Genomic DNA, 12,611 nt, shown 5'->3' with positions numbered 1-12,611 from the left:
CCTTTTGATTAGACACCAATTTGTTAATGAAATGAAATTAAACTTAGAATGAAGAAATTATAGAATTCTGAAAAATAAATTAAAATAGAAAACACAGGATTTGGGCTAAAAAATAAAACTGTAGGGCCCTTAAGCAATGCATGCTTAATTGAGAAACACTTGAAGGAAATATACATTATTTTTATTTTGGTATTTACATTGAAATGTAACTTTTGAAAAGGATAAAGGAGTGTGTTCAATTGCACATTACCATATTAGCATATTTTTGCTGTCAAATTGGTATCAAAAACCATAAAATTTCACTAGTATCTGGAGTGACTACTGAACTGTTGGTATCGTGACAACCCTACAATGTAAACGAAGGATTTGACTGTTCATGTTTAGTATAATTTAAAAGGTCTCAGTGCAATTGGTGGTCTCATTTCCACAGCAGTAGACTTCATAACAATCATAAATCATAACGAAGAAATTCTGCCTGCTGCTGGGGGCGTGCCTCTTCCCCTGGTCTTTCATCCAACCTGAATGTAGATAAGGAGCAACCCCCCTGTCATTGAAAATAATTTACAATATTATAGAAATGATTGACTGATGAGTTTGTGACGTAAGATCCGTATTCATGGCCGGCACAAGACTCTAAGTGACAGGATTCTGAATGAACAAGCCCAAATTAAAGTATAGAATTAACTAAAATAATTGAGTGTCTAAGATTGAGATTAATTCTAACAATAATGATTAATAATATTTGGAATCTCAACCTAAATTCATGGTCTTTTACAATTTGAGTCAGATGAAAATTAAAAATGGATTCAGATTCAGTCAAAATGAAAGCGATTAGTTTAAGACATTACACCAACACGTGCCAAAAAAAGACGAACGTGCAGAAACTTTCACCCTTCTACTGGATTCCTTCCTCGGCTCAGTGGGGTGGCCCTTACACCATTTTTTTCTGTCTGTGACTTTTTCTAGTGGCCATTTGCACGTTTCCTGTGTTTTGAGGAGCCTGCGTCTGCTCTGGCATCTCTGCTTAACGGTCTGGCATGTCTGCTGATGCTGCTGAGATACCGCAGCACCGTCCCTCGCCAGAGCCCCATGTACCACACCATCACCGCCTTCTCACTGGTGAGACTATGACTATCTGTACCTCTGTTAACTTATAAAAGGAGGGCATACAGTGACTACAAAAAGTATTTAGACACTTAAAGGTAGGGCTGAATAATTTGGACAAAAAATGTAATTGCGATAATTTTGAATTTTTATTTTTTTTAAAATAGCCGTTGCGATTTGAATTGGAATATGATAAAAATAAAACAAAAAACGTGTGATTCCTTTTAACCAAAATTAACCATGTTTTGCCCATGCTTTGCTGCTGACCAGAAATACTGTTCTTGAAAGAGTGTTCATACTTGAGTCCTTGAGAACCAAAATAAAAAAATAAATAAAACAGCGAAACAGAAATGACATTGCATCTGTCTGCTTTGTAAAAATAAATAAAACATTTCCAATTTGTGAAAGGGTTAGTTCACTTTTCATCATTTATATTTGTTTTTCTTTAAACCCAGTCAACTTGAATATTATTTTATTGCAATAGTAATAATGTTAAGAAATTATTATAGAAATATATTATTGTATAATAATAAGTATCATTATTACTATAATCATTTATTATTATTATTCAATAGTAATTTATTTATTTAATAATTGTTTTACTTTTTTCGGCGGAAGCTTTTATTTTGTTAAAATACAATTTCTACTGTTTGTAGTTGAGTTGACAACAGCCTTTTAATTCAGTGAAATGCTCTCATCTGCCTTGCTGTAAACAAAAACCCTCTCTTAGTGTGTTATTTTAAATGTGTATAATAATTTGTAGTGGCCAAACATAGAGGTGAAACAACAGGTGTAATACACTGATCCCGTTTACATGTATTTAAGAAAGCACTACACAGTACAGACAAAACAGCTGTGCAAAGGCACAGTCAGCGGGCAGCGCTCTGAGACTATTTATTTAATTAAATCATAGCCCTTGAATTTTGAAAATCGCACTGGGTCATATTGCGATTTCTGTTTTATTTTGGTTAATTGTTCAGCCCTGCTTAAAGATGCTGTAAGTGATTTTTAGCTGTTCTGGAACTTTCAACAGACTTAGCTGGTGAATAAGACACTTCCCTTCTTTCCAAAACCTTGCCATCCAAAGACATATGCAAACCCAGAGAAACGCTTGAAGATGAACCCTTAAAGAGAATCCTTTCTTTCTTTCTTCTCTTTAAGCATTCATTTCCAAGCATCTCTGTGTGTATTCAAATGTCTTTGGACAAGAACGAAAAAGGAAGTAAAAAGGAAAAAGAAAGAAAGAAAAATAGAGAGAATTATAGCTAGATAAAATAGAGGATTGAAAGAAAGAAATAAAGGAAAGAAAGAAAAAAAAAGAAAAATGAAAGACGAAAAAAGAGAATAATATGTGGACCGATTAACTACAACTCCCCCTAGTGTGTGAATGCAATATATCGACACAAATGGACTACAACTCCCATTAAACTAAGTGAGAGATGATGCCACAATCATTTAAAGCTGAAGTATGGAACTTTTTCAGTGTTAAAATTAGTGCTGTGAATTGATTAATTTTTTTTATGAATTAATTACACAGTTAACTGTGATTAATCTCGATCAAATTATGGTCATGGTACATTACAACAAACATTAAAAAAATTAAAGTAAATATATTTACTTTATACTTTGTCTCAAATAACTTGCAAGAAATTGGTTAGTCATAATTTATTTTAATTATTTAAATATTAAAATGTACATGTTTTTTTAGTAAAGTTAATTAGATACGTTTTTACATGTATTAATCTTTGACACAAGAATAAGTATACGTGCCATAAATTCGGTGGTCGTATTGTAATTGCAATTTGGACAAAATCTTCTGGCATTTTCCAGTGGACTTTATTTAATAGGATCAAATGGGCAGATTCAATACAAATCAGACTTTATTGGCAAGAGAAACTTAAGTGTACATAGCCAATGCATTATTAGACAGTATACATACAGATATAAAACACATTGAATGCTGAAGTTTAATTTGCTTTAAAATCTCTAAAGTTTAAAATCTCAACTTTTATTTTCTCTGGCTGCCATTCAGTAACTACAAGTATAACTGGCTGCAGCTTGCTGAATAGCCGGGTCCTTCTCAGTTTCTATTGCGCACAAGCTGAGTCTCACTAGGGCGGTTTCACACACACTGGTTCAGACGACAGTAGTTGCGCATTTACAGAAACAAAAGGTAGTGGGCAACTAAATACTTATATAAACATCTTTCTAAACAAGAACAACTGATAAGTGATAACAGGCAATTTCACTGTAGGTGAAATTGTGCTTATAACATTATTTGCGGAAGTTCTTCTAATACAGATGCATCTGCTCAGCTAAACTTCCCTCAAATTCATCCTCTGTGATTGAAGTGTCGTGCATTGGGATGTGCATAAAGACACACATTTATGTTTATAATAGACCTATTCATAGAAAATGCCAAGATTTTTTGTCATTCATGCTATCATAAATAGTGCAAAGAATGTTTAATATTGTGCTTTTCATTATGAGATTTAACTTTACCTCCCGTTGTTTGGGAATCATAAAAGAATCGAGAAAATGAGCCTGGAATTGACTCTTACATTTTACATTTATTCATTTGGCAGACGCTTTTATCCAAAGCGACTTACAAAAGAGGAAAACATAAGCGAATCATCTTAAGGAGACAGTGGTATGAAAAGTGCCGTATTACAAAGTTTCACTAGCATCATAATAGTATTCAAAACAGAATAAAGTGCAACAGGAATGTTTTTATTTTTTTATTTTTTTTTTTTAATGACTGGTTAAGTGCTCATGGAAAAGATGTGTTTTTAGTTGTTTTTTGAAGACAGAGAGTGAGTCAGCTTCACGGATGGAGTTGGGAAGGTTGTTCCACCAACGTGGTACGATGAAGCTGAAAGTCCGGGAAAGTGTTTTGGTGCCTCTTTGTGTTGGTACAACAAGGCGACTTTTCTTAGCCGACCGCAGGCTTCTAGTGGGTGCGTAGCTCTGCATAAATGATTTTAGGTATGCTGGAGCAGACCCAGTGACTGTTCTGTATGCCAGCATCAGAGCCTTGAATTTGATACGTGCATCAACCGGCAGCCAGTGGAGAGAGATGAGGAGTGGTGTAACATGCGCTCTCTTTGGTTCATTAAAGGCCAGACGTGCTGCTGCATTCTGGATCATTTGCAGGGGTCTAACTGCACATGCAGGGAGGCCTGCAATGAGAGCGTTACAGTAGTCCAGTCTAGTTATGACAAGTGACTGAACAAGCAGTTGTGTGGCATGTTCAGAGAGGAATATATTGTAGAGTGTAAATCTACATGAGCTTGCGGTCTTTGAGATGTGGTCTGTGATATTTAGTCTGTTGTCGATGGTTACCCCTAGACTCTTGCATTTGATTCCATCAATTCTGTAACCAGGAATCGGAATTTGAGGCGATTCAAATATTTCTGGAATCGAACAGCCCTAGCTAGCTCATTAAAATAATATAATATATCATAATGTTACTCATTTAAGTTTTTTTTTTTTTTTTTTTCAATAAATGTCCTTTTAGCTACTCTGGGAACCTTTATCTTTCTGTGTGTTTATGTTCAGAGCTATACACAACCCCTCAGCATATAATGGTAAATCTTTTGCCTTTTCCTCTTTTCTTTCCTTTTGTGATATATGCCATATCTTTCCTGTCCTTTAGCAGAGTAAAAACCAAGGAAATAAAACTGTCCTGAAAACTGCAATATGTGATCATCCCCCATAGTGCACTCGCTCCAATTTTCACCTCTCACGCCATCACCAACTGGCATATTTGTAACAGTACATACATTCTAATCCTGATTTCATAGCACCACAGTGGAAAAAGAAACCATAACAGCACCAACTGGCCTGGATTGGTACGATCTGACACGGTTTTGCAACGAGAACTGTTCGGTCCAATGGTGGAAAAGCGGATATTCTTTTCAGCGCAAACACACCTCCTTTCTAACAACTAGGCTTATTATATATTGCACCTTTCACAGTCCTCTGTGCTTGGTGCAATTAATGTTATGCCACCTTTTACATGTTCTGTTGGTCATGGCAGCAGTAATTTTATTAAATGATAATCAAATGATTCAGAAAAGCATTAAAGCCAGGCATACAGTATATTCAGATGTTTAGTGTGGTTGAGAACTCTCGCCATTTTACATGGTTCCCACAGTCGACGAAAACCTGGAAATATCAGGGAATTTTAAAATTGTGATTTCCAGGCCTGGTGAAGTCATAGAAATTGTAAAAAAACAATCCTGAAAAGCATGGACATGCATTCTGTAGTGAGTATAAAATATTCTAGTTCTGCTCAGCTTTAAAAATATTTAATAAGAAATTGCTCTTTTAAAAAAAACTTATCCATTATCAATTGCAAAAGTTAATCATTATTTCTTTACTGATGGCACTTGGTTTGACATTTTGTTAACTAATGCTATTCATACATTTTTAAGCATGCTGAAGTGTCTAAATACTGTTTATGGGCCGCTGTATAAGCAACCATGTTTTTGTCTCTGTAGGTTTCACTGAACGCATGGTTCTGGTCAACAGTGTTCCACACAAGGGATACCTATCTAACAGAGGTAACAAGAACTTAACCACAGATGATTGAAGGAAAATTATTCAACTTTAAAAAATAAAAAAACAGACAAATAAGACAAGTGGAGTGAAACGAACAGTTAAGCATTCCAGTGCTGTTCTACTAAATATCATATTTTAATGGAATGCCACTTGTCCACTCATATTAGAGGACTGGAACTAACTGATGTATAACTATAGAGTTGATAGAGATTTTCTGTCTTTATTTTATAGAAGATGGACTACTTCTGTGCATCAGCGGTTATTCTCTACTCTATCTACTTGTGCTGTGTCAGGTTTGTGAAATACCTGTTAACAGTTCATTATAAAACTTTTGAACTGTGTTGATGTAGGGTATTTCAGAATTAGAATCAGAATGATCTTTATTGCCAATTTATTATTTGAGGGTTATATTTGTGTTTTAGGACGTTGGGCTTGCGAAGGCCTGTGATCTCCAGTATGGTGGGAGTTCTGCTCATTTTGGCCTTCACGTCTCATGTCTCCTATCTGACCTTTGTCAGTTTTGACTATGGCTACAACATGACTGCCAATGCCACCATAGGTAAGGCATATTAAATGCATATTGTAGTTGACGTGAAATACTTTTCGAAGTTGATATATCCTGGACTATAATATGTGATATTCCACCTAAAGTGTTTTAAACAGAATTTTGCTAATTCTTTTATAATTATTGTGCATGCAGTTTATTTCACCTCGGTAAACACACCACAGTATGTGTCAGCCTCGCCGAGGGTGAACTGTCAGGAAACTTATAGCAAATTAATCACACCCCTGCGTGCAATCAACCTCTACAACTACAGGTGCACTACAGGCACTTTCTCTTATTGTCTTCTGAGGAACGAGCTGCTTGGAACTTTGAGTCGTTGTCATTGGGGGTTAAAACATATCTGACGAAAGCAAACTAAAAGTAGAAGTGAACAAAGATGAAACCATGAGTGTGGAAGTTCATTCATTCTTTGTGTGCTGAGCAGAGACTCTTCGCCCACGAGGGTGAATGCTACCACGTTGGTGAATGCTACCACGTTGGTATTGGCTGTTGGAATTTGCATCGCTAAGTGAGCATTTAACCATCATTATTTAATTTAGTTATTGCCTTCTATCGTAGGCTTGTTGCTTTTCTGAGCTGGAAATGTTAATGTGTGTGTGGTTTGTTTGGAATAATGTACAGATTTAGCTGTTTCGGAAGGAAATTGGTACTTCAATTTGCCAAAGTGGCATTTGTAGGGCTTTACTGGTTGTTTAGATCAGTGTTACTATCAGAAATAATTAATAATTGTTTCTTTAGTTATTAATTAATATTTAAATTAATTAATTGAATCTAACTCATTAAAACCTCATATGGGGCTCCAGTAAATGTAGTGTGCTACGTTTAGGAGAAGGTTTGGTTATCAGCAATAATTAATAATTATCAAAGATAATTATTAATTATTAAAATCAATAGAACATTGATGAGAATCAATGTTAGCTTTTTCTAATCCTTTAAATCAACAATTATCAAAGATAATCGTTAATTGTTAACAATCGATGAAACATTAATTAAAATTAACACTAGCTTATTGATAATTCAAATTCAACAATCATCAAAGATAATTATCAATTAAAAAAAAATCAATAGAATATTAATAAGGATTAACATTGACGGGGCACCACTCTGGAATCAGGGACTAATAACCAGATAGTATAACAGTCTCAATATTAGATTGTTTTCTTAGGAAAATCGACATCCGAAGAATATCGATTTTCGGGAAAAAAACAATGAATGAAGGCTTGAATCCGCACTGACATCCCGTCAGCATGACACAGGCATATGCAAAACAAAGCAAAACACTTCTCTTTGTAATATAAACAAAGTTTATTTATGCAGTAATATCAATTAATAATTAATACAGTGCAGTCAATAAACTTCCGACTTACAACTACAAACTAAACAGTGATATGATTAGATATGGAAATCAAAATAATCCTATAACACATGAGGGTGTGTGTGTGTGTGTGTGTGTGTGTGCGTGTGTGTGTGTGAGTGAGTGAGAGAGGAGGGACGCGCACAAAATGGTGGACGTGACTCTCGTGGAGAGTATGTTACGTGAGACTTCCGGACAGGGAATATGACCGCGAATGTGGGCGGAGAGAAACCAGTCAATAGTAGCTTAGGGACAAAGCTGAACTTTATCACAAAACTATCTACTAGCCAAAAATGTGTGCCAGAATGTTTGTGAGGGGTCGCGTGTGTGTGGTTAGTACGAGAGAGAGAAAGAGAATAAAGTGACGGCCCCAAAGCCGATTTCGCGATCGTGGGAGAGAAAGCAGCTGTTAGTTTATCACTCAGAGACGTGGTGGACGGCTCGTAAACAGTCCCGCGTTCTTTGATTCTTTAATGGCGGAAATGCACAACAGTCCAATGAGGTTGGACCACAATACAGCAATCAAATTTGTGATAATTAATACCCTGAGTATTAATAATGAGCGGACATGGCGGTCCGTAAACTGTACAAGCAAAAAACCTTGAAACACAAGAATAACACACTATAATGTTCTATCTCTGCCCAGACGTAAACCTCTTACTTGAATCGCATGAGGATGCAGAATGTGTGTTCATCTGTCCTTTAACTCTGACCCGGTTCCTTGAGGCTCGGGTGATGACGGGAGGCCGTTTCCTCGCTCTGTCGGTGGGCGGTACGGCTGCTGATTCTCGGCGGGCTGGCGGCGAAATCAGAAATGTCGACTTGATTGAAGATGGAAGAGAAATCTTTAATCTCTTCACTTCTGCAGGCAAACGGATGAAGATGCGGATTGCTCGGCGGTCTCTTTCGGATCCGTTAGAGTGTTCGGTTGAACACAGAGTAATCTCAACTTGTCCAGCGAGATGGAGATTGTATGGCCATAGTTTCAAGTCGGACGTTACTTCCTTGTGCCACAAGGCTGCACCTGAGAGCAGCGATGAGCTGCGTCTATACAGGACGAACAAAGTTGCTGGAAGCAAATCCCAGAAGCATTTCAGAGGTATTTCTACTCCTGATGATATCATGGTTGTGGTGCGTTCTGTTGTGTGCCTCATCCAATAGGAGTTGAGAGTTCGATCCTTTAGTGAGCAAGGCTTCATGGGATTTGTAGTCTGTTTTGGACTCCCTTTGTTTGATTTTGGTGCAATTTTTATCAGTAAGATTTACGACTTGGTATGTGGGGGCCTGAGTTAGGTTTTACGACTATGTTAGGCCTGCCTTTGTCTTCTATCTGAATACATGAGGCCCAACACAATCAACTGATCACAAAGTATAGTCAGGACAATACTGATGTAAAAAACAACATCACTATTTGAAAAAAGTCATATTTGATCAAATCTAGACAGGCCCCATTTCCAGCAGCCATCACTCCAACACCTTATCCTTGAGTAATCATGCAAAATTGCTAATTTGGTACTAGAAAATCACTTGTCATTATTATCAAACACTGCTGAAAGCTGTTTGGTTCGTTAAATGAAGCTTAACATTGTCTTTGTGTTTGTCATTGAGAATGCAATAGACTGGCATGTCTTAAAGTCAATATTTGGTCAAAAATGGCAAAAAAGAAACGGCTTTCTCTAGAAACACATCAGTCAATCATTGTTTTGAGGAATGAAAGCTATACAATGCTTGAAATTTCCAAAAAACTAAAGATTTCATACAAAGGTGTACACTACAGTCTTCAAAAACAAAGGACAACTGGCTCTAACAAGGACAGCAAGAGATGTGGAAGGCCAGATGTACAACTAAACAAGAGGATAAGTACATCAGAGTCTCTGGGCTGGTTTGAGTATTTCTGTAACTGCTGATCTCCTGGGATTTTCACGCACAACAGTCTCTAGAATTTACTTAGAATGGTGCCAAAAACAAAAAACATCAGGTGAGTGGCAGTTCTGTGGATGGAAATGCTTTGTTGATGAGAGAGGTCAACAGAGAATAGCCAGACTGGTTCAAACTGACAAAGTCTACGGTAACTCAGATAACCGCTCTGTACAACTGTAGTGAGAAGAATAGCATCTCAGAATGCTATTCTGAGATGTGGGTTGGCGCTGTTTTGGCGGCACGAGGGGGACCTACACAATATTAGGCTGGTGTTTTTTTTTTATTTTAATTTTTTTTATTGATTCCATTCACAAAATAAATAAACATAACATAAAATACAGAATCAAATTATATACATTAAGCCCCTCCCCCCGAACACCCCCCCCCCGACATAAACGTGCACTACAGTGGTCATAAATAATTAGAACATTAAAAAAACATTTAAAAAAGTATACTTTCAAAAAATTATAAGAATGCACATACACATTTAAAACTACAAATCCCTCTCCACAACTCCTCCCCGAGAACCCTCCAAAAAAGCCAAATATCTACCCCAATTCCTGTTAAACAAATCCCATTTTCCCAGCCTTCTAAATATTACCTCTTCGAATGCCGGCACCCCGCCCATCTCATTGCACCACTCCTGAAATGAGGCTGCTCCAGCCGTCTTCCATCCCCTGAGAATGATCCGTCTGCCGATCATAACTCCGGCTAGGACCCAACTTTTTATATGTCTATCACCTATATTAATGACTGCCCCATCGCCTAAGATACAGAGTCTGGGGCAAAATGAAAATTGAGTGTCCAATACGTCAAACATAAAGCTCTGAACCCTCAACCAAAATTCTTGGATCTTAATACACCACCAAAAAACATGGGTTGCGCTACCATCTTCTGATTGAAATCGTCAGCAGGTGGGTGTGTCTTTAAGACCAAGCTTATACAATCTAGAGGGGGTCCAACAGAATCTATGTAAAATCTTAAGTTGCATCAGGTGCACCCTTGCATCTCTAGATGTAGACTTGAAATTTTTTTAGAATCCTAGCCCACACTCCCTCCTCCAATACCAATTTTAAATCTTTCTCCCATAATCTCTTGACAAGTTGAAGCTCCATCCCCCAGTCACTGAATTAACAGGGAGTAATACACTGATGCCTCATGACCTTTTCCAAAAGCAGTAATCACCACTCCCAGAGTGTCTGCCACTTTAGGGGGGTGTATGCTACTCCCAAAAATAGTACAGAGCAGGTGGCGTAGCTGTAAATACCGAAAGAACTGAGATCTGGGAATCCTAAAATGTTGAACCATATTTTCAAAGGATCTCAACACTCCACTCTCATATAGGTCACCGAGTGTATTAACTTCCCTTACAATCCACTCTGACCAGCAGAAAGGGGACTTATTAATACAGAATTTTGGGTTCCGCCATATGCTGGAGGCAACATTTAAATAAATGTCCGAATTAAACACTCTGGACACTTTTTTCCATACCGAGTGCAAATGCGAGATAACGGGGTGTCACTTAACTTCTCCGGTTAGTTTAATAGAAAGGCTTTGCGATGGCGAAATATGGGCAAGAACTTCCTGTTCATTACAAAACCAGGGAGGGGCCAAATGTCTGAGACCGAATGCATAATAATAAAACAAAATCTTAGGTAGGCCTAGCCCACCTTTGTCAATTGGCCTATGTAATTTGCTGAAATGTAATCTGGGACGTTTACCATTCCAAATGAAGGACTTCGCTATGCTATCAAATTTCTTGAAATAAGAGAGGGGGACATCTACAGGGAGAGATTGTAGCAGGTAGTTGAATTTTGGAATACAATTAATTTTAATAACATTAACCTTCCCAATCATAGATAAATGTAATGAAGCCCACCTGCCCACATCGCTCAAAAAACGTTTTAATAAAGGGTAAAAATTAACTAACTAAATCACACAAATTTGCTGGGAATAAAATGCCCAAATCCTTAATGCCCTGTTTGGGCCATTGGGAAGGCACCCGGCTGAAAAGCCGTTACTGGGCAGTATGCTGTCAGAGCCAAAGCTTCAAAGCAAGGGTGAGGCTTGCAAGCCGAAGAACACCATCCCAACCGTGAAGAATGGGGGTGGCAACATTATGTTGTGGGGATGCTTTGCTGCAGGAGGGACTGGTGCACTAAACAAAATAGATGGCATCATGTGGAAGGAAATTATGTGGATATATTGAAGCAAAATCTCAAGAAATCAGCCAGGAAGTTAAAGCTTGGTCGCAAATGGGTCTTCCAAATGGACAATGACCCCAAACATACCTCCAAAGTTGTGGCAAAATGGCTTAAGGACAACAAAGTCAAGGTATTGGTGTGGCCATCACAAAGCCCTGACCTCAATCCGGGCAGAACTGAAAATGTCTGTGCGAGCAAGGAAGCCTACAAACCTGACTCCATTACACCAGTTCTGTCTGGAGGAATGGGCCAAAATTCCAGCAACTTATTGTGAGAAGCTTGTGGAAGGCTACCCAAAATGTTTGACCCAAGTTAAACAATTTAAAGGCAATGCTACCAAATACTAACACGGTGTATGTAAACTTCTGACCCACTGGGAATGTGATGAAAGAAATAAAAGCTGAAATAAATCACTATTATTCTGTCATTTCACATTATTTTTTTTATTTTATTTTTTTTTATTTATTTTTTTTACATTTTATCCCCATTTCTCTCAATTTGAAATGCCCAATTCCCACTAATTACTAGGTCCTTGTGGTGGCACGGTTACTCACCTCAATCTGGGTGGCGGAGGACAAGTCTCAGTTGCCTCCGCTTCTGAGACAGTCAATCCGCGCATCTCATCATGTTGCTCGCTGTGCATGACACCGTGGAGACTCACAGCATGTAGAGGCTTCATGCTACTCTCTGCAATCCACGCACAACTTGCCACATGCCCCATTGAGAGCGAGAACTCCTAATCGCAACCACGAGGAGGTTACCCCATGTGAGTTTACCATCCCTAGCAACCGGGCCAATTTGGTTGCTTAGTGACCTGGCTATAGTCACTCAGCACACCATGGATTCGAACTCGCAACTCCAAGGGTGGAAGTCAATACTCGCTGAGCTACCCAGGCCCCCA

The 12,611-nt window shown here is 37.9% G+C and overlaps 1 protein-coding gene across 1 annotated transcript in view; it reads left to right on the top strand.

Annotated features, from left to right (window-relative positions):
- Window positions 1-12,611, top strand: part of pgap3 (post-GPI attachment to proteins phospholipase 3) — a 67,832-nt gene that overhangs the window by 15,097 nt on the left and 40,124 nt on the right. The window contains exons 3-6 of the mRNA XM_051674545.1: window positions 967-1,119; window positions 5,607-5,669; window positions 5,899-5,960; window positions 6,090-6,226. Coding sequence (XP_051530505.1) covers window positions 967-1,119; window positions 5,607-5,669; window positions 5,899-5,960; window positions 6,090-6,226 — 415 coding nt within the window. The remainder of the gene's footprint in view (window positions 1-966; window positions 1,120-5,606; window positions 5,670-5,898; window positions 5,961-6,089; window positions 6,227-12,611) is intronic.

The sequence above is a fragment of the Myxocyprinus asiaticus genome, chromosome 36 (genome assembly GCF_019703515.2).
Source record: "Myxocyprinus asiaticus isolate MX2 ecotype Aquarium Trade chromosome 36, UBuf_Myxa_2, whole genome shotgun sequence".
In the NCBI taxonomy this organism is placed as follows: domain Eukaryota; kingdom Metazoa; phylum Chordata; class Actinopteri; order Cypriniformes; family Catostomidae; genus Myxocyprinus; species Myxocyprinus asiaticus.
Note: the sequence above shows the minus strand (reverse complement) of the source record. Positions and strands in the feature narration are given on the sequence as shown.